Here is a 23,327-nt window from a genome sequence, read left to right on the forward strand (position 1 = left end):
GGGGGAGATAGGAAGCCCAGAGCACTTGTTCTTTAGATGTCCCTTTTATGAAGAGGCACGTAGTGAGACCATTGATCCCCTACTGGTGAGACTCGCTGACCTCCCGGAAAAGCAAAAATTTGACCTTTTCCTGTTAGGCAAAGATCATAAGACGACCCGGATGGTCACCAGATTCTGTGTACAGATCTGTAGGCGCAGACCACCCTCCGATCCAAACCAATTCATTAAGAAAATCCCCAAACTCGGTTCCATGGGTGACTCTGGGTCATCTCTCTGCAGCAGCTTATCTTAAAGTTTTAAGTGTCTATAGGCTTATCGCATTTATAAATTTTAAATGTTGTACATTGTTTTAAATGTTTGTTTTCCTTCTGGGATTGTACCCCCAAGTGTGTTTTATAAGCTGGTCTCCGACCGTAAAAAATTATCTGTCTATCTTCTACGCTGGAGAAGAATAGGGGAAAGTCTTTCTCCCCCTCTCGTAAACACAGGAAATGGCAGACGTCCAATGATGGAAGGTTCAAGACACCTTGCGCTCCTTTTTAGTGGGATGGAAATGCAGCAAATTAACAGCAAGGCTATTGAGGGAGACCAGCCACCAGGGCTGTGTCCAGCCCCCGCTGGGAACGGGCGCATGCGAATCCTGGCTCGGGTCTGAGCCTCGTGCCTGGATCATGGGCTCGTACAAAGGGCAAGGAGTCCAGAAAGTGCACGGAACACTTAATCATACCTGTCTGGGGACGGCGGAGGGAACAGGAGTCAGAATAAATAAAAGAACCTTGTTAAAACATTTCAAGACCAGTCTCTGTATCACCCAGAGGCCCTTTCCACACCCATTGCAAATATGAGATGAATAAAGCGATAAAAGTGTGAGCTCCAGAGTCTTTTGACGTCACAGCGCAGCCAAATTTGAGGGGGAAACATCGTTCGGCTGTTATGGTTGGGCAAGACGGGTCATTGAAATTTAACAACCCAAGCGCCTGAACTGAAGGGAGGGAGCAAAGTAGCTTGCAAGGACACCTTTGGTTCCCTGCCCCCCCCCATAATTTTTTATTAGTTTTCAAACAATTCAACGAATTCAATTTCAATGCAATATTTCCTTAAGATTTTGATTTCCCATCCTTCCTTCCATGATGTTTGTATTCAAATCTTTCATCTGCTGCCATATATGTAATATTTATCTAAAGCATAATAATAATCATATTTTTATTATTTATACCCCACCCATCTGGCTTGGTTTCCCCAGCCACTCTGGGCAGCTCCCAACAGAGGACTAAAAACAGAACAAAACTTCAGACATTAAAAACTTCCCTAAACAGGGCTGCCTTCAGATGTCTTCTAAAAGTCAGGTAGTTGTTTATTTCCTTGACATCTGATGGGCGGGCGCCACTACTGAGCACATTGCATTCCTTTATCATTCTCATTCCTTTGCCTATATTTCAAGTCCTGTGCATAGCTGTCAACCTTCCCTTTTTTTGCGGGAAATTCCCTTATTCCAGCGCCGTTTCCCACTGCTATCCCGGATTGTTAGATATCCCGTAGACTGTCCCCAGGACAGGTGAGGCTGCTGATACCCTATTATTTTCAAATCTGAAAGTTGACAGCTATGGTCCTGTGATTTCATTTGACTATAATATTTTCTCAACTAATCAAGAAAAGGGTCTCCGTTCTTCCGCACGCGTTTCTCCTTTTTGGTTTCTTATTTTCGACGTCAGTTTCTCCATCTCCACATAGTCCAATGATTTCAAGATCCGCTCCTCTTTCATTATTGGAACTTCTTTCCATTTATGTGCGCACAGAATTCTGGCTGCTTCGGTGGCACACATAACCAATTTAACCAGCTTTTGGGGGGACCTTTGCTATTGGCTCTGCTCTTGCGACTTTCGCTCGAGGCTATGGCACACCCCCCCCCCCACTGGATGTGTTCCCTTCTGGGCAGACGCCCTGTGATCACATGGCCATGGTGGGCAGGGCCAAAGAAAAAAGGGGCGGAGCAAACCATGTGAATTTTGTAGAGGAGGCTGATTTCAACACAAACACACACAAACCCCCCAGATAGAGAGGCTTGGAAGGGCCGCATTCAGCCCTCCGGGCCTGAGGTTCTTCACTGCTGGAGGAGCTTTCCAGGGGAAATCTCCAAAGGGTCAAAAGTGGTGCAAGAGAATTCTTGCATTGCATTCCCTGTTTCTTTTAAGTGAAGGCTCCAGTTATAATATTTTGGCTCCTCCGTTCCATTCCTTGATGCTCCCTTTGTTCTTTGGCATCCACAAAGTTTTCTGGCTACAGGCCTGAACTGCCTTTTCCCCAAAACAACCTTTCTGTTTTGCAAAACTCGAGAGATCCACACCACTGGGATGGGCCGATCGGTCCGTTTCATTTTCTTTAAACTTCTCTTTTAGCCCCAGTTTCTCCAAAATTATATGCATTTCTATGCACTATTCTGCCTAATGTACACAGTTTTCACAAGCAGCTTTCCCTATGTGTGGCATGTTATTTCCACTAATACATGCATTTTGAAATGCACGCTTTCCCCTAATATGCACCATTTTTTAATTTCAGTTTGCACAGAACAGAGAGGAGAATTATAACAAGAAACAAAAAATAAAATATGAAAAGCGGAAGTGAAAAACCATGCAAATTAGTATAATCGCATACAAAGTCCAAATCATCAGTGGTGGAGGGGTGGGTGGGAAGGTGAGAATTAAAGTTGTCTCCATATATAGAAAACATATTGGGAGTTACTTGACTGCCATGCATAGTTTCAAGTTTGCCAGGCTGATGTACCCATTTTTTTGCAGACCTTTTTTGATTGGAGAGCTGCATTACAAATTTGGAGGAGTATGTAGAAAGAGATGCTTTGATTCCAGTCCTCATGGTGCTAGACCTCATGGTTCTGTTCCTGCATTGCAGCGGGTTGGACTAGCTAACCCTTTGGGATCCCTGCCAACGCTACAATTTTAGGATTTTACACAAGAGGTGGACTTATATAGGAACACAGGAAACTGCCTTGTACAGAGTCAGAGCTGTGCTCCAGCTAGCTCAGTATTGTCGACACTGACTGGCAGCAGCTCTCCAAGGTTTCAGATACGGAGCCTGGAGATGCCGGGAATTGAACTTGGGACCTTCTGCATGCTGCAACCACTGAGCCTTTTCCCAAATACCAGTTTTGGGGTGTCCTCTGAATACCAGTTACTGCAGAGAGAGCTCAGCCTTTGCAGAAGGGAAAGGGGGGAAAGAGAGTGATCCTGAGCATGCACAGAGTGTTTTGCACTAAGAACTCCTGCCAGTCCAGTTCCAGACTGGTTTGAGCCCCCGAACCTGCCACTTTAGAAACCCAGCACTGCTGTACACCCTCCCCAAGTCCAAGTCCAAGGCCCCAGACCCCCCAGCGCCTAGTACAGGTTTCCTCTACCTCGGCCCTCCAGCTGTTTTTGGCCTAGGTGAAGGTAAAGGGAGCCCTGACCATTAGGTCCAGTCGTGGCCGACTCTGGGGTTGCGGCGCTCATCTCGCTTTATTGGCCAAGTGAGCCGGCGTTCAGCTTCTGGGTCATGTGGCCAGCATGACTAAACCGCTTCTGGCGAACCAGAGCAGCGCACGGAAACACCGTTTACCTTCCCGCCAGAGTGGTACCTATTTATCTACTTGCACTTTGACGTGCTTTCGAACTGCTAGGTTGGCAGGAGCAGGGACTGAGCAACAGGAGCTCACCCCGTTGTGGGGATTCGAACCGCCAACCTTCTGATCGGCAAGTCCTAGGCTCTGGTTTAACCCACAGTGCCACCCGCGTTCCATTTTTGGCCTACAACTCCCATGATCCCTAGCTAGCAGGACCAGTGGTCAGGGATGATGGGAATTGTAGTCTCTCAACATCTGGAGGGCTGAGGTTGAGGAAGCCTGGCCTAGTCCATCTACACACACTTCCAAATATACTGTACACAGTCCTTCCTGGAATAAGCCCACAAGCCCGGTAGCAATTTCCACATGGCCGGGGCTGTAGCGCCACCTGCTGGCTATTCCTTGCCAGCAACTTAGCCGGGCAATGGCTGGGCACGAAATTTCTAAACGGCACCTGAGCATCCTGAAAGTGCATATTTCAGCTTGAGGGCCACATTTCCTTCTGCACAACCTCCCAGGGGCCAGAGGCAGCAGTGACCAGAGCAATGCGTGTGAATGTTTACATCCGAACAGCAGGCTAGTTCCTGCACATGCACACCTTCCTACACCCCTCTCTGCTCTCCATCCAGACAAGAAAGAGGAATGATTGGGGTTCAAGGGCACATTCCAGCCGGGCAAAAACCTTCAAAGAGGGTGTGAAACCAGGGCCAGGGATGGGTGCGGCTTAGGGGAGAATTGTCTCTTTTTTTTAATAACTTTTTTATTCAAAATTAAAACAAAACATATTATCCAGAAACATATCATCTTTATTCCCCCCCCCATTTTTCCTCCCTCCCCCCACAGAACCCACCCACCCCCACCCCGACTTCCCTCACTTCCAGTCTCTGATTTCTCTAAAAATGCTGTTTTCTGCATGTTACACAGTTGTATAGATCCTCAAACTATTTAGCTGATTATTATCAATAAAAAGTTTGTGAATGTTTATTCAAAGCCAGCCAAGGAGTCCAGTTCACTTTGCTGCATCTTCAAATACTTTGTAAAGGGTTCCCATTCATCCTTAAAGTCACAGTTATCCTTGTCCCGTAGCTTATATGTCAGTTTTGCCAGTTCTGCATAGTCCATCAATTTTTCTTGCCAACCTAGGGGAGAATTCTCAGCGCCAGACAGAGAGGATTGCATTTAGCCCCTTTCCATCTTTGGGTGTGTGTGTTTTGGGAGAGAAAAATAAATAAAAATGGATTAAAAAAAAAATTAGATCAGATTTTTTTAAAAATTTAAATCAGAATTTTTAAATTTTAAATTGGATTTTTAAAATAAAATGCTTTTTTTGGAGGAAAAATCTTTCTAAAGATAGTTTTCTTTTTAAGTTACTTTATAGTCCAAAGGTTATTCATCAGGAAATAAGGTTTTGTTTTAAGTTTTTCATCTTTGCCAAAACACAGATGTTTTTAAAATTGTTTAACAACATCAGTTAACAAACATGGATACCTATGCTATACAGTAATGTTATTGTTTTAGTTAAATTGTTTAAATTGTTATTAAGGAAATGGTTATTTTTCTCCTTCCAATAAAGTACAGCAGAAAAGTTGTCCAAATATGAACAGTTAACTTTTTAAACCTCACAATTCATAATTAACTGCCTATGTATTTCTAATAGTAGAACCAAATCAGTATTTTTTGATATAACCTTAAAAACTATGAAAATTTATTATTCCAAAAATGACATCATCATCTGGTTGTAAATATTAAGATTATGCCAGCAAAAATGAGTTTTCCTATTAAAAAATGATTTAAATCAAGTCTTGCTGACTAGTGATTTAAATCGATTTGATTTAAATCAAATCCACCCTGACCTTGACGACAAAATCTGGAACACAGTATTCTGGGACGCCATCTTCCTATTTTTTTTTCCTCGTGAGAGAACGGCGGCCATTTTGGACGCAGTGATCTTGTGCTATTTCACTCCGTAATTCCACCCTGAAAAAGTGCTTCTCCGGGCACGGTGTCCCAAAACATGTCCTTTGGGGTGCCATGCAAGATCACAGCCCCCCCAAAAAGCAATTTTTCTCAGAGGCTGAGGGAAATTGCGGTGCGAAATTGCACAAGATCATGGTGTTCAAAATGGCCGCTGTTCTCTCATGAGATGTCCCTGGGTTTGGGGGACACTTGCGGGGTATGTTGCGCCTCTGTGTGATTCACTGTTCTGGCTCTGGCTCCTTTCCAACCAACCTACACTGCAGGGGAGGGCAGAGCGCCCCACACTGCATTATTCAGGAAAGACAGAAAGCAGAATTGCCTGCCTTCAGGGGATGTTGCTCGTTGTGTCTCTGGATGATGGGATGCTTTGGTCTTCCTTTCAATCAGGTCATTCAGGGCTTGACTCAGCCACTCCCTCACGCAGCAACAGAGCCGCCCACTTACAGTGGAGGAGACTCTGCAAATGGTGACTCAAACAGTCTCAAACAGAGACACTGTCACAGTCTGGTTCACGGTGTTAAATTGTGGGTGAACATATCAGACGACACAGCAATTCTTCAGACAGCTCTTGTTTATTCATAGGCCAGAACAGAACAGAACTGACGGGTTCAGCCAACATGCTTCTATAGAGCTCCACTACAACGCAACAGTAACAACTTTCTGTAACTATCCAATCACTGAACGTCACTTTCAATTCCTTATTTGCATATGCGGACCTGAGTGAAAACTATCTACAGTATCCCCCTGCTGGCCCAGGGTGAGAACTTCAGTACATAACACACGGGCAGTCGAAGTCCTGGCTGGGGACTTCGGGACCGGGGGCAAGATGGTGGGGTGGGAGCAGGAATGGGAGTCCAGAAGCAGGAGTCCAGAAGCCAAGGGTCAGGAAGCAAGGAGTCATGAAGTCAAGGGTCCGAGGATCAAGGAGTCAAGGGATCAAGGAGTCAAGGAACCAAACACAGCGAGGCAGGAAGCGTGTTGCTGTGGCAAAGAGCCGAAGGGACATGCTGACCTTATATTCCTTCCCGGCTCTTGCCACCAGGTGCAGTGAGTTACCAATCAGCCTCACCTGTGCGGCCGCGCCTTGCCACTCCAGAACAAACTTAGGAAGGCCCCAGTCCTGCAAAGTCCTATTGGTCACAGGGCCCGGCTCCCGCACGCACTCCTGACAGACACTGAAGGGAATCATCTTGAAAAGCAGACGTGCTGCCGCTCTGCCTGTTGCCACTGCCACTGCTTCGTAGAATCACTGAATTGCAGTCAGAAGGTACCCTGACAGTCATTTAGTCCAACCCCCTGCAATGCAGGAATCTCAACTGAAGCATCCATGACGGACGGCCACCCAACCTCTGTTTAAAAACCTCCAAGGAAGGAGAGTCCACAACCAACAGAGTCCTCTACCTCCCCTGCTACACCGGCACCCATTTCACTCCGACGCCGTCCTGCTGCTGCTTCTGCTGCCGCCCAGGGGCTTCTGCCGCCTGAGGCGGCCACCTCAGTCTCTCTAATGGCAGAGCTGGTTATGTTGAAAAGTAGTCCGTAACTATCAAAGAAGATGGAGGCGGAAAGCCTTTCAACAGTCAATATCCTGCAAATATGCAGTGATAGGCTTTTTGCAATAATAATAATAATAATAATAATAATAATAATAATAATAATAATTTATTATGTATACCCCGCCCATCTGGCTGGGTTTCCCCAGCCACTCTGGGTGGCTTCCAACAGAATATTAAAATACAATAGTCTATTAAACATTAGAAGCTTCCCTAAACAGGGATGCCTTCAGATGTCTTCTAAAAGTCTGGTACAGTGGTACCTCGGGTTAAGTACTTAATTCGTTCCCGAGGTCCGTACTTAACCTGAAACTGTTCTTAACCTGAAGCACCACTTTAGCTAATGGGGCCTCCTGCTGCTGCTGCTGCGCCACCAGAGCACGATTTCTGTTCTCATCCTGAAGCAAAGTTCTTAACCTGAAGCACTATTTCTGGGTTAGCGGAGTCTGTAACCTGAAGCGTATGTAACCTGAAGTGTATGTAACCCGAGGTTTTGTGGGGGTTTTTGCAAGCCAATTTGTGATAAGAGCTGTGGAATTTCCCCCTGCGTGAAAATTTCATCTGCCTCATGAACTTTTCAGAATCCAATCCCCCACTAGGGTTTTCAGGCTAGGCTCTGGGATATACCAGAGTTCAAATCCATGCCTGCCCGTGAAGCTCATTCTATGACCACAGTAGCCAATTACTGGGTGAACAACCTCGCAGGGCTGTTGTGTGGATGGAATGGAAGATGGGGAAGAGAGAAAAAAACGAGTTTGCTGCCTTGGAGGGAAGGCGGGAAATGAATAGAACAGAATGCTTTTCGGCAGCCTCCACAACCTCACAGGGTGGTTGTGAGGGTAAAATAATAATAATAATAATAATAATAATAATAATAATAATAATAATTTTTTATTTATACCCCACCCTTCCCAGTTCAGGAAACCGGGCTCAGGGCGGCTAGCAACAAATTTAAAACACTTAATTGATGCTACAAAAAACCCCCCCATAAAATACGGTATAAACAATAAAATAGGAAGGGGGGGGGGAGAAGTGTGGCCCTGTATTGAGCTAATCGGAGGAAAGACTGGGAATGAATAGAATAATAGAGTGTGGAAAAGGTGGCCTATAAATTTAACCAGTGATAAATACAAATACAGTCATACCTTGGTTCTGGGTGTTAATCTGTTCCGTAAGTCTGTTCGGCTTCCGAAAAACATTTGAAAACTGGAACACTTACTTCTGGGTTTTCAGCATTTGGGAGCCAATTTGTTTGACAACTAAGCATTTGACTGTAAAAGGGGGTGTAACTGAGAGTGAAAGGCAAAATGTACCCTTGATACTGGGAGAAGGGCTGGGAAACCTCGGGTCTGGTGGCTGAATGCGGCCCTCAAAGCCTCTCTGTTTGGCCCTCGAGACTCTCACCAGGCCACGCCCCCTCTGCGAGGCCACGCCTCTCGCTGGCCCAGCTCCGCCCCCTGAGCTGAGGTGGGTCCCTGAGCTGTGGTTGTCCCTCTTGCTAGCTTGCGTGGAGAGCAGGGCAGTGGGTGGAGCAGCCTCGGACTCGTGTGTGCCTGGAATATAGCCTGCTATTGCAAAAGGCGAGAGACAGATCTATTGCTGCCTTTGATCCCACCCACCGCTTGTGTGGAAGGTCACCTAGGAGGGAACGTATATCCCTGTTATTTATTTCATAAAATCTATACACCGCTTGACTGTAAAAACAAAGCCAAAAACCTCAGAGCAGTTGATGAAGAAAGATGAAACAATAAAATTATCACTAAGGAAAAAGAACGGCCATAATTTAAAACTTTTGAAAAGTTTTTTTTTAAAACCCCACAGACAAAAGACAGATCAAAACACGCATCGTTTGGGTAGCCTTGTCAAAACAAAAGCGTTTTTAGCAGCTGTCAAGCACAGTACAGTGGTACCTCAGGTTAAGTACTTAATTTGTTCCGGAGGTCCGTTCTTAACCTGAAACTGTTCTTAACCTGAAGCACCACTTTAGCTAATGGGGCCTCCTGCTGCTGCCGTGCTGCCGGAGCCTGATTTCTGTTCTTGTCCTGAAGCAAAGTTCTTAACCTGAAGCACTATTTCTGGGTTAGTGGAGTCTGTAACCTGAAGCGTATGTAACCTGAAGCATATGTAACCCGAGGAACCACTGTACAGAGAAGGGGCCTGCCTGGTTTCATTAGGCAGGGAGTTCCAAAGTTCCCTTGGTCTAAAAAGAAAAAAGAGAAAGTTCCCCCATCCCGACTTAGGGGTTGCCTGAAGCTGCTCCAAAAGGCAAAGAGAACTTTGCACATGTCCAGAGGCACTCTTAACTTGGCAGTGACCGTGTTTGCATTCTGATGTTGGGCTTCCACCCATTTCCTGGCCTCCTCTCTCTCTCTCTCTCTCTCTGCTGTGTCCCCATCCCCCTGGTCCGCTCTGCGCATTGCCCTTTTAAGAGGACACTTTTTGCTGCTTGAATGGGCCGCTGGAGTCTATGCATGCCCATTGTTGCTGGGCGCTCCCATCCCTGCCCGCTCCATTGTGTAGCTAAAGAGCCGAGGTTGGAGGCGGAGTGGGGGGGGGGTGGAGAGCCCTCTCCCGAACTTTTTTGCGAGAGAGTCGACGCCGTGGTCAGGGCCCCAGCCAAACAGGCTGGAAGGACTGAGCTGCGTCAGGACCCTTCTCGTCCTGCACCGGGCACCTTCCAGGCTGGGGAGGTTGCCCAAAACAAGCTCTCCGGCCACACATTTCAAAGGCAAGTAGATCGACCTGAAGGAGCAAAAACCCTCCTTCTGCGGGCACAATGCCCATCCTCGCCAACAGGGGGCTTCTCAGGGTTGCCACATCTTTACGACCTCGCCGCTCCTCTGCCCTTAGCCCACAGAGGCAGCAGGTGAGTCTTTCAGCGTCAGCAAGATGGGCAAGATCCCTTATTTCCATTTTTCCTCTCAAGGCCAAGGGAGTGGGGTCCTCTCTTCACCCTCACAACAGGTGGTGACCCTCCAAAATTTGAAAACTTTCTCAAGTCTGGGATCCAGAGGTGATCAATGGTGTTTTTTTATTATTTTGGAGAATTCATTTTCTCTTTTTAGTTTGCGGAAGCAGGTAGAATGCCTTCCCAGGAGTCCCGTTTCCTGGCTCTCTCCGTTCTGTGCGTGGGAGCCTTGCAGGCTCCTCTCTGCGGCGTGGGTGGAGCGGGGCGCCCCCCAACCGAACAAGGCTCCTCGCTGCCGGCAAGAGCGCAGCATTCACTTGGCCGTTGCCGGGACACTGGTCGCCACAGCAACGTCCGAGTGTCTTGGCCAGGGCGGGTGATTATTTAACCAAATGCCCAGCTCCAGAGCACCAGTTGCGACGCCAGCTTGTGGGGGGGACCTGGACGGGGCTTGGAGAGGCTTTATCCGAGAGGGTGCAGGTGGGTATCGCCCGAGACCCCCATGATAAAAATTTGTCCACTCTTTTCGCAGGACCGGCAGCCTGGTCCTCTCTCTCTCTCTCCCATGGGAGAAGCCTAGGCCGTGACGCAGCCGTGACTCGCTCCGCCAGAGGCCTGCAAGCGTCCCTCTTTCCAGGTTGGCGGGAGGAATGGGGCACAGTGCAGTGTTGTTTGTTCTCCTGCTAATATTGCACTTGTCCCGGCCTCCTGCTGTCCTGGGTTCACCTACGGGTGCCCCATGGGGACACACCTAACCCAGGACCTTTCGGGATACCGAGTCAGGCTCTCCTTCCAAAGGCCAGAGACCTGGAGACAAGACAGAGGTGACTGTGGGATTTGGGAGCCACCAGAACAACAGCTGCAGGACGGAGACACACATTTTCAATCGGAGAGCTTCTGTCGGATCCCAGAAGTGCAAACTTTCTCATGGCTTCCTTCTCTAGCGACAAGAAGGAAACTTGTTTGGCAAGACGACCGCCTCAGGCGGCAGATTCCACCGAGGCAGCAGATCCCAATGTCGATCTTTCTTCTCCCTTGTTGCTGAAGCAGATCTTCCCTCACCTTCTCTGGCAGGGAAGTGGGAGCTGTTTTGGGGTCTGCCTCAGGTGCCTCACGGCTCTGGGTGGTGATAGTATTAATTATACCTGGGGAAGGGACATGGCTCAGTGATGGAGTGTCTCCAGGTAGAGCGGGGGCAAGACTCCCCTGCCTGAAATGGCGGGCAGCTGCTGTCCGTCAGTGTGGACAATACTGGGCCAAATGGAGCTGACGTGATACAAAACAGCATCCTCTGTTCCTAATAATTTCGACTTTTATATGGAATGCTTTTCTTAGTGCTCAAAAGTGCCTCTGATGCAGAATTCATAAGAATGTAAGAAGAGTCAATGGCCCCTCTGGTCCAGCTTCTGGTTCTCACTGTGGACAAACCGGACCTGAGCACCACAGTATTCTGCCCTCCCCAGATTCCCAGGAACTGTTATCCAAAGAAATGCTGTTTCTGAAAGTGGAGGCAGAGCATAGCCATTGAGTCTGGTGGCTGATAGCTTGATCCTCCATGAATGTGTCTAATCCACATTTATCCATCTGCTCTGTGAAGAACTTCGTTTCCTCTGTCCTAAATCTTTCAACGGTCATCTCCACCGGATGCCCACAAGCTCTAAGGCTGCAGCAGGGGGAGAAAAGCTGTTCTCCATCCCCTTTTCCATTTGTGCCTAATTTTATAAATTTCAGTCATGTCACCCTCTTACTTTTCTCTAAACTAAAAACGCTGCCATCTTTCCTCATAAGTCCCTTGAGCATTTTGGTTGCCCTTTTCTGAATCTTTTTCTCGTTCTACAATATCCTTTCGGAGGAGACCTGACCAGAACCCTACACAATAATCCAAATGCAGCTGCACCATAGATTTGTATAACAGCATCGCAATATCGGTAGTTTCATTCCTTTCCTAATAATCCCCAGCATTGAATTTTGTCTTTTCGTAGCTGCCTCACAGTGGAGTGATCGATTCCATCCACTACAATCCCAAGGTCAGCAACCTATGGGCATATATGTGAAATTAAGATCCACATAAAGGTCAGCTATTGATCCACGAAGCATAGCTCAGTCGGTTAGAGCATAAGCTCTAATCTCAGTGGGTTCAAGCCCCACGTTGGGCAAAAGATCACTGCGTTTTAGGGGGTTGGACTAGATGACCCTTGGGGTCTCTTCCAACTCTCTATGGTTCCCAGTAAACTCTGGGGATTCTAGTCCTCTCTGAGGTCGAATGGGGAAGTGAGGCTTCTTTTAACAAAGACTTCTCAACCCAGAATTCTTTATGGGTGCAGAAAAGAAAAGGATGTCATAGTGGTATAAAGCAGCTGTTTAAATATCTGGCTCCCTCATTCCCTCGCTGAAAGACGATTCCTTTGAAGGTGAAACACTGAGAAAACTAAGTCTTCTACTATTTGGGACCCCACCCACCCACCAGTGCCCTCACCAAACAACAAGAGGAGCAAGAAGTTAGAAAAACAGCCAGAACTTTTATGGACAAACCGTTTCCCAAAATGAAGACAGCAAAAGACGGGACATAGTGGGAGTTTGCTTTGTCGCCACCCTCTCTGATTGGCTGGGCCCTTGCTGGCCCAGAACCCTTTGCTGGTCCCTGTAGCCAAGGAATCTTGAGGTCCCCACGGAAGAGACTGCGGCCAGCAAACTCCTGGGGGTTTCCAGAAGCTTATGGGGTGAGGTCTGCTAGTTTTCCAGTCCATTGTGTGTCTGTGTGTGTGTGTGTGTGTGTGTGTGTGTGTTGTGTATGGGGGTCTGAAATGATGCCCACTTCTAGGACGGGCGCTGAGCCCTTTGGATGACCTTAGTTCAAGCCCCTTCCAGTAAGATCCGGCGGAACGGCTCAAAGTCCACAGGGATGGTATCTACAGAAAGAAGGGGGGGAGAGAGAGCGCATTAGGTAGAGTGGAAACAGCATAGTCAAGGTTTTGTATTGGACCTATGGAAAGCAGAGCTCTGGAGAACATCGGTGGCTTCCCAGATGTTGTTGCACTCCAGCTCCCATCAGCCTCCAGCCAGCATGCCCAACAGTGAGGGGAGATGGGAGACGGGAGTTCATCTAGAGGGGCACGTGCTCCTCATCCCTGCTTTAGACATCTGTAAATGTATTGAATGTGTGATCCCTGATAGGTTGGGACACGGGTCTAGGAAAGGGGTGAAGAACCCTGTGGTTCTCCAGATATTCCTGAACTACAACTTCCATCATCATGGGGCTGATGGGCGTTGGGAGTTCATCAACATCTGGAGGGCCCCAATCCCTGATGATGGAAGGATCTGTTGATTCTGTTGCTCTTCATCTTCTCATTGTTAAATTCAGATTTTTTGTGGGGGGGGGGGTTTAATCCCCATGGAAGTCTTCTGCATTTTAGTGTGAATTTCTCATGAGGAACACATTTTGATCAATGTACACAATCATGCAAGCCATTTCTCCTAATACAAACCCCTGTTCTATGTTATTTGGACCAACATATTCATTTTTGATGTATACTTTTACCTAACGTGCATTTCTTGGTAAGCACCAGTTGGATAACTGCATTGCAAAATTCAGCGAAGCACGGCTTTAAATGCAAACTGAATCAAATTCTGCCTTTGTCTCCACCTAGTATATAGAATTTCAACCTCGGTGATATAAACATCCTGTCATTTCCCCCAGAACAGGCTCAACTATTTGATCTGGTGGGAAAGACCTCCATGGAAATCCCACCCCCCCCCCCCCCGGGTCTAGAAGAATGAGGCCTAGCTCAGGTGAGCGAAGCCCTGCTTTGAACCAGCCCAAATTGTCCCACAGCTGACCGTTGCAGCGATACTGCAGGTTGGACCAGATGATGTTCTCCTGGGAGAAGCAAAACACCCCCAAGCGGCCCCCTCGCATCGTCGTGTCGATGATGACGCCCGAGTCGGCCACCAGCTGGGGTCCCTCGTATAGCAGCACCCTGTGGGGGGGAGACAGGAGGGGGTCAGGTGCGTGGAAAGTCCTTGTTGGGGGGGGGGTGTCACGATGATCAGGAGAAAAAAAGAAGGTAGATGAATGGCAGCCGACCTGCAAGGATGGTTTTGAAGCAGGGAAGGTCGCAAAGCCCATGAGTGGACTGGGATAGTCGGCCCTGTCTCAGACAACCCTGAGCCTTCCTCAGCTCTTATCTTGCAACAGCCCATCCCTCCCAGCTGCTAAATATTGAGAAAGACTGGATGGAAGACCCACTCCACCTTTGGGCTCGGCTATCGTAAGGACTGGCACCTGGAGTTTTCCTCTTCCCTCCTCAGCCCCTTCTCCTTTTGTGTTGCACCTTTCACATTGCAAGCCTAAGGGTCAGGGAATTCCTTACTTTTATCAATCTCACACAGGCTGCTCTGGGGCCCTTTCCAAATGGAGAGAGGGGTAAAAACTGCTTATAACAGAAGCAATATGTCCCGTATAGAGAATGGTGAGGCCGCCACTTCAGGTTGTCCCCATTTCAGGGTGACCCGCCCTTAATTCTAAGGTCCCAGGGCATGTTAAAACACAATATTAGAAACAGTTTAAAACAACTTGCTGTCACAGAAACAAGGCAGGTCCCTATTTACCACAGTACAGTGATACCTCGTTTTTCAAACGCCTCCGTAGTCCAACGTTTTGGAACTCAAACGCCGAAAACCTGGAAGTAAGCTCCTCGGTTTTCAAACGCACCTTGGAAGTCAGACAGGAAACGTGGCTTCCTTTCTGAGTTTTCCGTATTGAGGCTTCCGTTTTCAGTTTTCAAAAACCGAGGTACCACTGTATATTCGTTCTCGTTCCTGGTATTTGGCTGGGGGACAGCATTGCAAAATTCAGGGGAATTTCACGGGGTGGCTTGGTTTCGTTTCACGCGTTGTTTTGGAAACAGCAAAATCGGCAGACTGAACTCAGCAGCACCTGAGCACAAGAGCGCCTTCGTCTTCTGTGGATCCCAATGGCCGGCATTCAGAAACATAACCAAAGCTGGACCCTTTACTCTGAGTAAAGACAGCGCTACTCTGAAGTGCCCAGAACGTCCGAAGGACATTAGGGGACATGTTCCTTCCAAGCCACCATAACCGCGCAAGCCATCGTAAGGCCTCTTTGCCTCTTGTCAAAAGTTGGCATGTTTTGAGGGTCTACGGAGATCTAGGGATCTAGTCCGGTTCAAGGTGTGTGTGTGGGGGGCACAGGCTGGGTGGTGGAGTTGCAGTGGAGAGATGGGGAGATGTCCCCCCCCCCACTCTTCTCCTGCTCTTTCCGCAAAGGAGGGGGGAGAGAAAGTTCCCAGGCTTCATTCCTACTCCCGCTCTGCCCTATTCTCCGCAGGATTGCCCCCCGCCACCTTTCCCCATTGTCCAGACTTCTTTTCTCCCTTTTTTTTTTGCATTTTAAAAAGGTCTACTGAGGGCCAAAAGCATTCCACCCAGACTCGGGTTGCCATGGTGAACCAGACAATGGGCCTTGGGGCCCATCCAGTGAATGGTTCTTGGGGAAGGGAGTGGAGAGGGTGGGGGTGAACTCGTTCCCAGTGGAATGAGCCACCCCCCCTTTACACACACACACAGACAGAGAGGACCGGCCACATTGTTAAACAAGGAATGGCTCAGCCTCTACGCCAGCTGGGAGAGGGGAGGCTGGTGGTGGCGGGGAAAGGGGGAAAGAGAAGTATTCAAACCCCCCCCCCCGGCCTTTTTTCTGTCTCCCGCTCACACTCAATCCAACAGACTCATAGTCCCTCCTCCTTCAATCTACAAATTATCCTTTGCCACTCTAGAGAGGTCGAGCGAGTGAGCCAAACCGCACAAGCTCAAGGAAGGCTGAGATGTACTTTTAACATATTAAACAACACTTGCAATATATGAATGGATTGCTTATAGATGCAGACTTTGTTTGGACAAATATAATGACATTTGGAATGAGTTTATGCTGAACATAGGTAAAGGGACCCCTGACCATTAGGTCCAGTCGTGCCCGACTCTGGGGTTGCAGCGCTCATCTCGCTTTACTGGCGGAGGGAGCCGGCGTACAGCTTCCGGGTCATGTGCCCAGCATGACTAAGCCGCTTCTGGCGAAACCAGAGCAGTGCATGGAAACGCCGTTTACCTTCCCGCCAGAGCGGTAGCTATTTATCTACTTGCACTTTGACGTGCTTTCGAACTGCTAGGTCGGCAGGAGCAGGGACCGAGCAACGGGAGCTCACCCCGTTGCGGGATTCGAACCGCCAACCTTCTGATCGGCAAGTCCTAGGCTCTGTGGTTTAACCCACAGCGCCACCCATGTCCCTTTTAATATTTATTACTATTACTAGCTAGCTAATAAATTCTGATCACACACTTCCGTTACTTAATTTAATTAACAGTAATGCATTGACAATGATAAGTCAAGAAGGAATAGCAAATAAATAAATAAATAAATAAATAAATAAATAAATAAATAAATAAATAAATGCTTGAGGTTAGGAGGCAACGTCCACCTTGACTATTATTATGCCTCCTTCGTTTTCATTATTGCCTAATTATATAAGATAATGATTAAGGTGACTTATATTCTCAGAAGGTAGCATAATTTCAGAAGGGTGCTTGGCTGTTCCCGTCATGAAACTGCCCTCGTCAACCTGCCCCCTCACCGCTGAAGCAACCGCCGCAGCCCCACACCTCACCTGATGTAGCCCACTTGGGGCCGATGGAGGAGCCGCAAGCGGTAAGAGGTCTTGTCCTTCCAGCCCACATTGCGGGGGTCCTTCCAGAGCAGGCGGACGTGGTCGGGGGTGTGGCCCGTGTGCCACAAGGCGTTCCGCAGGTATTCTCCAGGACCGGTGCTAGACTTCACCGCCTGCCAGCGAGGAGAGGGGTTGTGGGGAGTAGGAGAAACAGCACTCATCGTTTCAGCCAGGAGAGACAGGATCAGGCCTTGCAGAAGCCAAGCTAGTTTCTGCTTCGGCAAGCCTCGTTCGCACCATACCTTTGAAGCGCTATGATACCACTTTAAACAGCCGTGCCAGCCCTCCCTGCAGAGAATTCTGGGAGCTGTAGTTCATTAAGGCTGCTGAGAGTGGCTGGGAGACCTCCCTGTTGCCCTTACAAAGTTACAATTCCCAAGAGCTCCCCGGGAAGAAGGATCGGTTGTTAAACCACTCCGTAGCTCTGGAAGGGAAATGGAGGTCTTCCAGCAAGTCTCAACACTGCAGTCCCCAGATGAAATTGATGGATTATGCAGAAATGGCTAAAATGACTGGAAAATCAGAAATCAGGAAGATCAAAATTTTAATAAGGAATGGGGGAAATTTATAACTTATCTTAAACAGTTAAAACCGTTAGTAGGATTGGAATATCACCGGTAGTTTAATGGTGAATGTTATACAATTTAGGTAGTTCTGTCCCTATAATTCCCAAAAAAAATCTTCTGGTTTGGTGTTTTTCATAAAAGTTATTTTGAACATCCTTTTCAATTCATTATATATCATTTCCCAGTAAGTTTTAACCTTACTACAAGACCACCACATATGATAAAAATAACCTTCTTTCTCTTTACATTTCCAGCATTTGTTTGATTTAGATTTATACATTTTTGCCTGTTTACTTGGTGTTAGATACCATCGATATATCATTTTGGACACAATGGAGAGGTAAAAGATTTGGATTATCATAAAAAATGCAGCCGGGAATGATTAACAATAGGAGCCACAAAGGGGAGGAGGGAAGTCCAGGAGATTCCTTGAAATCTTGTTTTTATGTTGTATGTTGCACATGTGATTGTAAAATTTCAATCTGAAAAACCAAATTAAAGGGTTCTTTGTGGGAGGGGGAGGGGTCTCTCCTAACAATTCTCACCACCCTTAACAAATATTAAAGTATATTAAACTATTATATTAAAGTGATATACTGCCATAGACTGTATAATACAGATGAGGCCTCGCTGAATGCTGGAGGGTGGACGAGGTGATCTATGAGCTCCCTTCCAACTCTGTAATTCTATGTGTCCCACTCAGAGTTGATTCCTTGACATTCACCTTTCTTCCTGCCCAGGGCAGCCCTGCCCTCTTCCTGCCCCTCTACAAGTCACTTGCTCAGTGGGCTATGCATCGCCACATGACCTCCCTCACAGGGTCGTCGTGAGCATAATTTTATTGCAAGCGGAGGCATGTATAGCATCCCAGGCTCCCTGCCAGAAGGGCTGGTTTCTTCATGAAACATGTGAGTTGTTCATTGACTAAATTTAGATGGATCGGCGTTCATTTCGAAATCTCAGCTTGAACAGCTGAGCTTTGGAAAGAAGGGTGAATGAATAATCAATAAAACATTAATAATTTTTTAAAAAATCTATCAGCCTTCGCTTCAAACCCTAAACTTGAGGAGGTCAGCTCTTGACGGAAGTGCGTGATCAGAATTTATTAGCTAATAGCAAATATTAAAGGTTACTTAATTTAATGAACAGCAATGTATTGACAATGAAGGAATAGGAATAAATAAAAATGAGCTGATGTTATATAAAGAAACAAACTAGCATATAAATAAATGCTTAATGTTAATAGGCAACATCCACCTTGATTATTATTATGTCTCCTTAGTTATCATTATTGTATAATTATACAGCGGTACCTCGGGTTAAGAACTTAATTCGTTCTGGAGGTCTGTTCTTAACCTGAAACTGTTCTTAACCTGAAGCACCACTTTAGGTAATGGGGCCTCCCGCTGCCGCTGTGCTGCCGGAGCACGATTTCTGTTCTCATCCTGAAGCAAAGTTCTTAACCTGAAGCACCACTTTAGCTAGTGGGGCCTCCCGCTGCCGCTGTTCCGCTGGAGCACGATTTCTGTTCTCATCCTAAGTAAAGTTCTTAACCCGAGGTACTATTTCTGGGTTAGCGGAATCTGTAACCTGAAGCGTATGTAACCTGAAGCGCATGTAACCTGAGGTACCACTGTATAAAGTAATGATTAAGATCACTTATAATCTCAGAAGGTAGCATAATCCTGGGCATTTCAGGATCAAATGAGAAGCCGTGGTGGCTTTCGTAATTCTGGGACTGTCCCTGGAAAATAGGAACACTTGGAGAGTATGGCACTCACTTTGAGCTGCAAGCTCGGCTCAGCCGTGGCGCGGAAGGGCGTAGCCTGCCAGTAGGTCTGCTCCGTCTGCTTCCACATGACCACGTAGAAACTGGCGCTGTCCTGGTAGGCGAAGATGAAGCCAGCGTAGTCGTCATCAGTGATGGTGTTGACGTGGAAGGTGCCTTCAAAGTCCACCCCGTTGAAGGCTGTGTACCCTGCCCCATGGTTAGAGAGAGGAGGAAAGAGTTAGTGGTTGTCTTGCCAAAATAGAGGAAGGGACTGGTGGGCACAGGCGATGGGAAATATTTTTCTCTGCTTGCTTGAAACCCTCAAGAACAGTTGCTATGCCACACTCAGACCATAGGCTTCAAGCGCCATGATATCGCTTCGAACAGTCATGGCTTCCCCCAAAGGATTCTGGGAACTATCGTTTGTGAAGAGTGCTGAGAACTGTTAGGAGACTCCCCATTTCCCTCAAAGAGCTACAATTCCCAGAGTTCTCTGGGCAGAGGGATTGGTTGTTAAACCACTCTGGGAATTGTAGCTCTGCGAGGGGAATAGCGGGGTCTCCTCTCCCTTGGCACCCTTAACAAATCACAGGCCCCAGAATTATTGGGTGGGAGCCACAACAGTTTCAAACAGTTTTGTAGTGCTTTAACTGTGCAGTTTGAGTGCAGCAAAGAATCACTGGCGGCCGAGTATGTTTACCGTATTTTTCGCTCCATAAGACACACTTTTTCCCTCCTAAAGAAAAAAATTCCTTCCAGTAGCACCTTAATGACCAACTAAGTTAGTTCTTGGTATGAGCTTTCGTGTGCATGCACACTTCTTCAGATACACTGAAACAGAAGTTGCCAGATCCTTCTATATAGTGAGAAGGTGGGGAGGGGTATTACTCAGAAGGGTGGTGGGAATGGGTGATTGGCAGATAGCTGTGATGAGCCTGTTGACGACTCTTAACGACTGCAATAGGTCTTACAGGAAAAAGCAAGGGGTGAGAAGGTGAAAAATGGCTTTGTTATGTATAATGAGATAAGAATCCAATGTCTTTGTTCAGACCAGGTCTCTCCATGGTCACTAACTTAGTTGGTCTTTAAGGTGCTACTGGAAGGAATTTTTTTTGTTTTGACTATGGCAGACCAACACGGCTACCTATGTGTAACTCCCTCCTAAAGAGTAAGGGGAAATGTGTGTGCGTCTTATGGAGCAAATGCAGGGGGGAGGCAGGCAGGAAAAGCCCCCAAGAGCTGCACACAAGCTCCGCATGGCTCTTGTGGGTTTTTCCCCAGGAGGGAGAAGGGACTGACGAGACCAGTCTCCCTCCTCGTAGTAAAGCCCGCAGGAGCTGCGCGCTCCTTAAAGGGTACTGTGGGCTTTTGCGGGAGGTGGGGGGAATTGCCATAGCCGCGCGCAGCCTCTCCCAGCTGGAGAGGTTGCACGCGGCTAAAGAGGAAGCCAAGACAGCCAGTGCTTCTCCCAGGGGGAAATAATTATTTTTTTCTTGATTTCCCCCTCTAGGTGTGCCTTATGGTCCGGTGCGCCTTATGGAGCGAAAAATACAGTATATTCCTCTTACCGACAGCCAAGCCTGGGTCGCTGTTCATCGTCTGTACAATCTCCATGCCCTGGAGGTTGGGAAGAAAAGAGAGAGAAGAAAACGGTCGAGTATAAGCAAAGACTGACCCCTGGGGTTTTGCATCTAGCAACCAAGCACCGAGAGAAGGGCCATAGCTCAGTGCTTAGAGCCCTTTAAAGACCAGATTCGGTAGAGGGCATCTTCCTGTGTCCCTGTGGCACTTATCTACTCGTCCCCAATGAACCCCAAAGGCCTTTGAAGTTTTTCAACGGGGGCTTATCCTGCACTGTGCAAAGACTAAGGTCTTCTCTACCCATTGGCTCACCAATATGCACCAAGATTTATTGACCCTTCCCCCTTTTGCCCATGGAACCAATTGGGTTTTTTCTGCCTCCGAAGCCTGTGGCGTCTTCCCGGCTCCTTTGCCGTACCTGATTGAGAACCACCCAATTGGGATCGATCTGGGCGTCGCCCTCGGGATCCAGGATGACCGTCTGGTAGGCACGGAAGTCGGTCAGCGTCACCTCGGAGCTCTCCGGGCAGACATCTAGCGGGTCAGCCACTGTGTCGTTGTCAAAGTCCTCCTCGCACACATCCCCTACGCCATTGCCTGCGCGAAGAGCAAAGGACGGTGAAGGCCCAGCCACTAAAGCACGTTGGAAGATGTTTCGCCATATTCATACCTATCAGGCGTGGGGGAAGTGTGGTCCTCCAGATGGACTACATCCCCCATCATCCCTGAACACTGGTCCTGCTGGCTGGGGCTGATGGGAATTGGTGTCCAACAACACCTGGAGGGCCAGGGGTTCCCCATCCCTGCTTTATACCTCTGTAAGTGCATTGGATAAGGGACGCGGGTGGCACTGTGGGTTAAACCACAGAGCCTAGGGCTTGCCGATCAGAAGGTCGGTGGTTCGAATCCCTGCGACGGGGTGAGCTCCCGTTGCTCGGTCCCTGCTTCTGCCAACCTAGCAGTTCAAAAGCACCTCAAAGTGCAAGTAGATAAGTAGGTACCACTCTGGCAGGAAGGTAAACGGCATTTCCGTGCACTGCTCTGGTTCGCCAGAAGCGGCTTAGTCATGCTGGCCACATGACCCAGAAACTGTATGCCGCCTTCCTCAGCCAATAAAGCGAGATGAGCGCCGCAACCCCAGAGTCGTCTGCGACTGGGCCTAATGGTCAGGGGTCCCTTTACCTTTAAGTGCATTGGATATGGGATTCCTGATTGGTTGGGGCATGACTGGTCTAGGACAGGAGTGGGGAGCCTGGATCGCCCCAGATGTTGCTGGACTACAGTTCCCATTAACCCCGATGGCTGAAGGAGCTGAAGACCTGCAACCTCTGGCCTGCCTTGGTTGTGGTGTTCATGATCTGAGTGGGGAAGTGAGCAATAATCTTAGTTTGGGGTAGCGTATAAGGTTCTCCCCCTCCCCAATATTCTGTTTCAATCCTCACAACAACCCTGTGAGGTCGGATCTGAGATGGGTGGTGAACCTGTGTCTCTCTAGATGTCACTACAACTCCCATCATCCCTGACCATTGGCCCTGCTGGCCAGGGTTGATGGGAGCTGGAGTCTAGCCACATCCACAGGTCCAATAAGTCCAATTTCATCTGCAATTCTGTGTGCTCCCTTCAAGGCACTACTCTTTGAGAAGGAGGCAGTCTGGGGACCGCCAGTGTGAAACACTCCTCCTCCTCCTATGGTGCCTCAAAAAGGTCTCAGTAAACAGATGTTGTCTCTGTTCTGTACAAAGGAGAGGTGTAAAGAGCTTCTTTCTGCGAGCGAGACCAGCGGCGGTGGATGTAGGTGCCTTTTCACGCACTGAATGGAGGCAACATCCCCTCAAAAATTTGTGGTCCTGTCTCTTTTTTTTGCTCTCTGAGGTGCGGCAGCCATTTTGTGCTACGCCACATAGCAGGGCATCCATTTTGTGTCGTGCCATACCTCCCCCCCCCCCCAATGCTGCAGCAGCCATTTTGTGGCTGGTGCCATTGACATAAAGAATTCTGGGCGGTTTCCACTTTAAATTATCCCACGCTCACCATCAGAATCCTTCTGGTTGGGATTAGGGACGAGACGGCAGTTGTCAGGGCCCGGGGGCACATAATCGGGGATCCCGTCGTTGTCGTCATCATTGTCACACTCATCTCCAAGCCCATCATTGTCTGAATCGAGCTGGGAGCTGTTGGGGATCTCTGCACAGTTGTCTTTCGTGTCCTGGTGACCGTCGCCATCACTGAACAACAACAACAATTTTATTATTTGTAACCTGCCCATCTGACTGGGTTGCGCCAGCCACTCTGAGCGGCCTTCCAGTATATAGAGAAACATGATAAAACATAGAACATTAAAATCTTCGGTGCTGCCTTCAGTTGTAGAGTTATTTATTTCCTTGACATCTGAGGGCAGGTGCCACTACCAATAAGGCCCTGTGCCTGGTTCCCTGCAACCTCACTTCTCGCAGGGAGGGAACCGCCAGAAGGCCCTTGGAGGTGGACCTCAGTGTCTGGGTTGAACAACCGGGGTGGAGATGTTCCTTCAGGTATACTGGGCCGAAGTATCTCTTTTTCTAGAAAAACAGCACTGGGAAAATAGCAGTGAATTCAAAATACCAAATTGATTCAAAATG

The 23,327-nt window shown here is 48.0% G+C and overlaps 1 protein-coding gene and 1 long non-coding RNA gene across 4 annotated transcripts in view; one reads left to right on the forward strand and one right to left on the reverse strand.

Moving 5' to 3' along the window:
* Positions 1 to 12,550: 12,550 nt before the first annotated feature.
* The window catches only part of THBS3 (thrombospondin 3), a 56,053-nt gene continuing 45,276 nt past the window's right edge, over positions 12,551 to 23,327 (reverse strand). For all 3 annotated transcript variants that reach the window (XM_077920661.1, XM_077920662.1, XM_077920660.1), the window contains exons 17-23: positions 22,741 to 22,934; positions 21,128 to 21,306; positions 20,697 to 20,745; positions 19,139 to 19,335; positions 16,732 to 16,904; positions 13,889 to 14,028; positions 12,551 to 12,960 (exon numbers count right to left, since the gene is read on the reverse strand). In XM_077920661.1, coding sequence (XP_077776787.1) covers positions 12,905 to 12,960; positions 13,889 to 14,028; positions 16,732 to 16,904; positions 19,139 to 19,335; positions 20,697 to 20,745; positions 21,128 to 21,306; positions 22,741 to 22,934 — 988 coding nt within the window. In that variant the 3' untranslated portion in view covers positions 12,551 to 12,904. The remainder of the gene's footprint in view (positions 12,961 to 13,888; positions 14,029 to 16,731; positions 16,905 to 19,138; positions 19,336 to 20,696; positions 20,746 to 21,127; positions 21,307 to 22,740; positions 22,935 to 23,327) is intronic.
* Positions 16,894 to 23,065, forward strand: LOC144325873 (uncharacterized). The gene is made up of 2 exons (XR_013391045.1): positions 16,894 to 17,697; positions 20,639 to 23,065. It is a non-coding gene; the product is annotated as an uncharacterized LOC144325873 (long non-coding RNA).

The sequence above is a fragment of the Podarcis muralis genome, chromosome 16 (genome assembly GCF_964188315.1).
Source record: "Podarcis muralis chromosome 16, rPodMur119.hap1.1, whole genome shotgun sequence".
NCBI classification, from domain to species: domain Eukaryota; kingdom Metazoa; phylum Chordata; class Lepidosauria; order Squamata; family Lacertidae; genus Podarcis; species Podarcis muralis.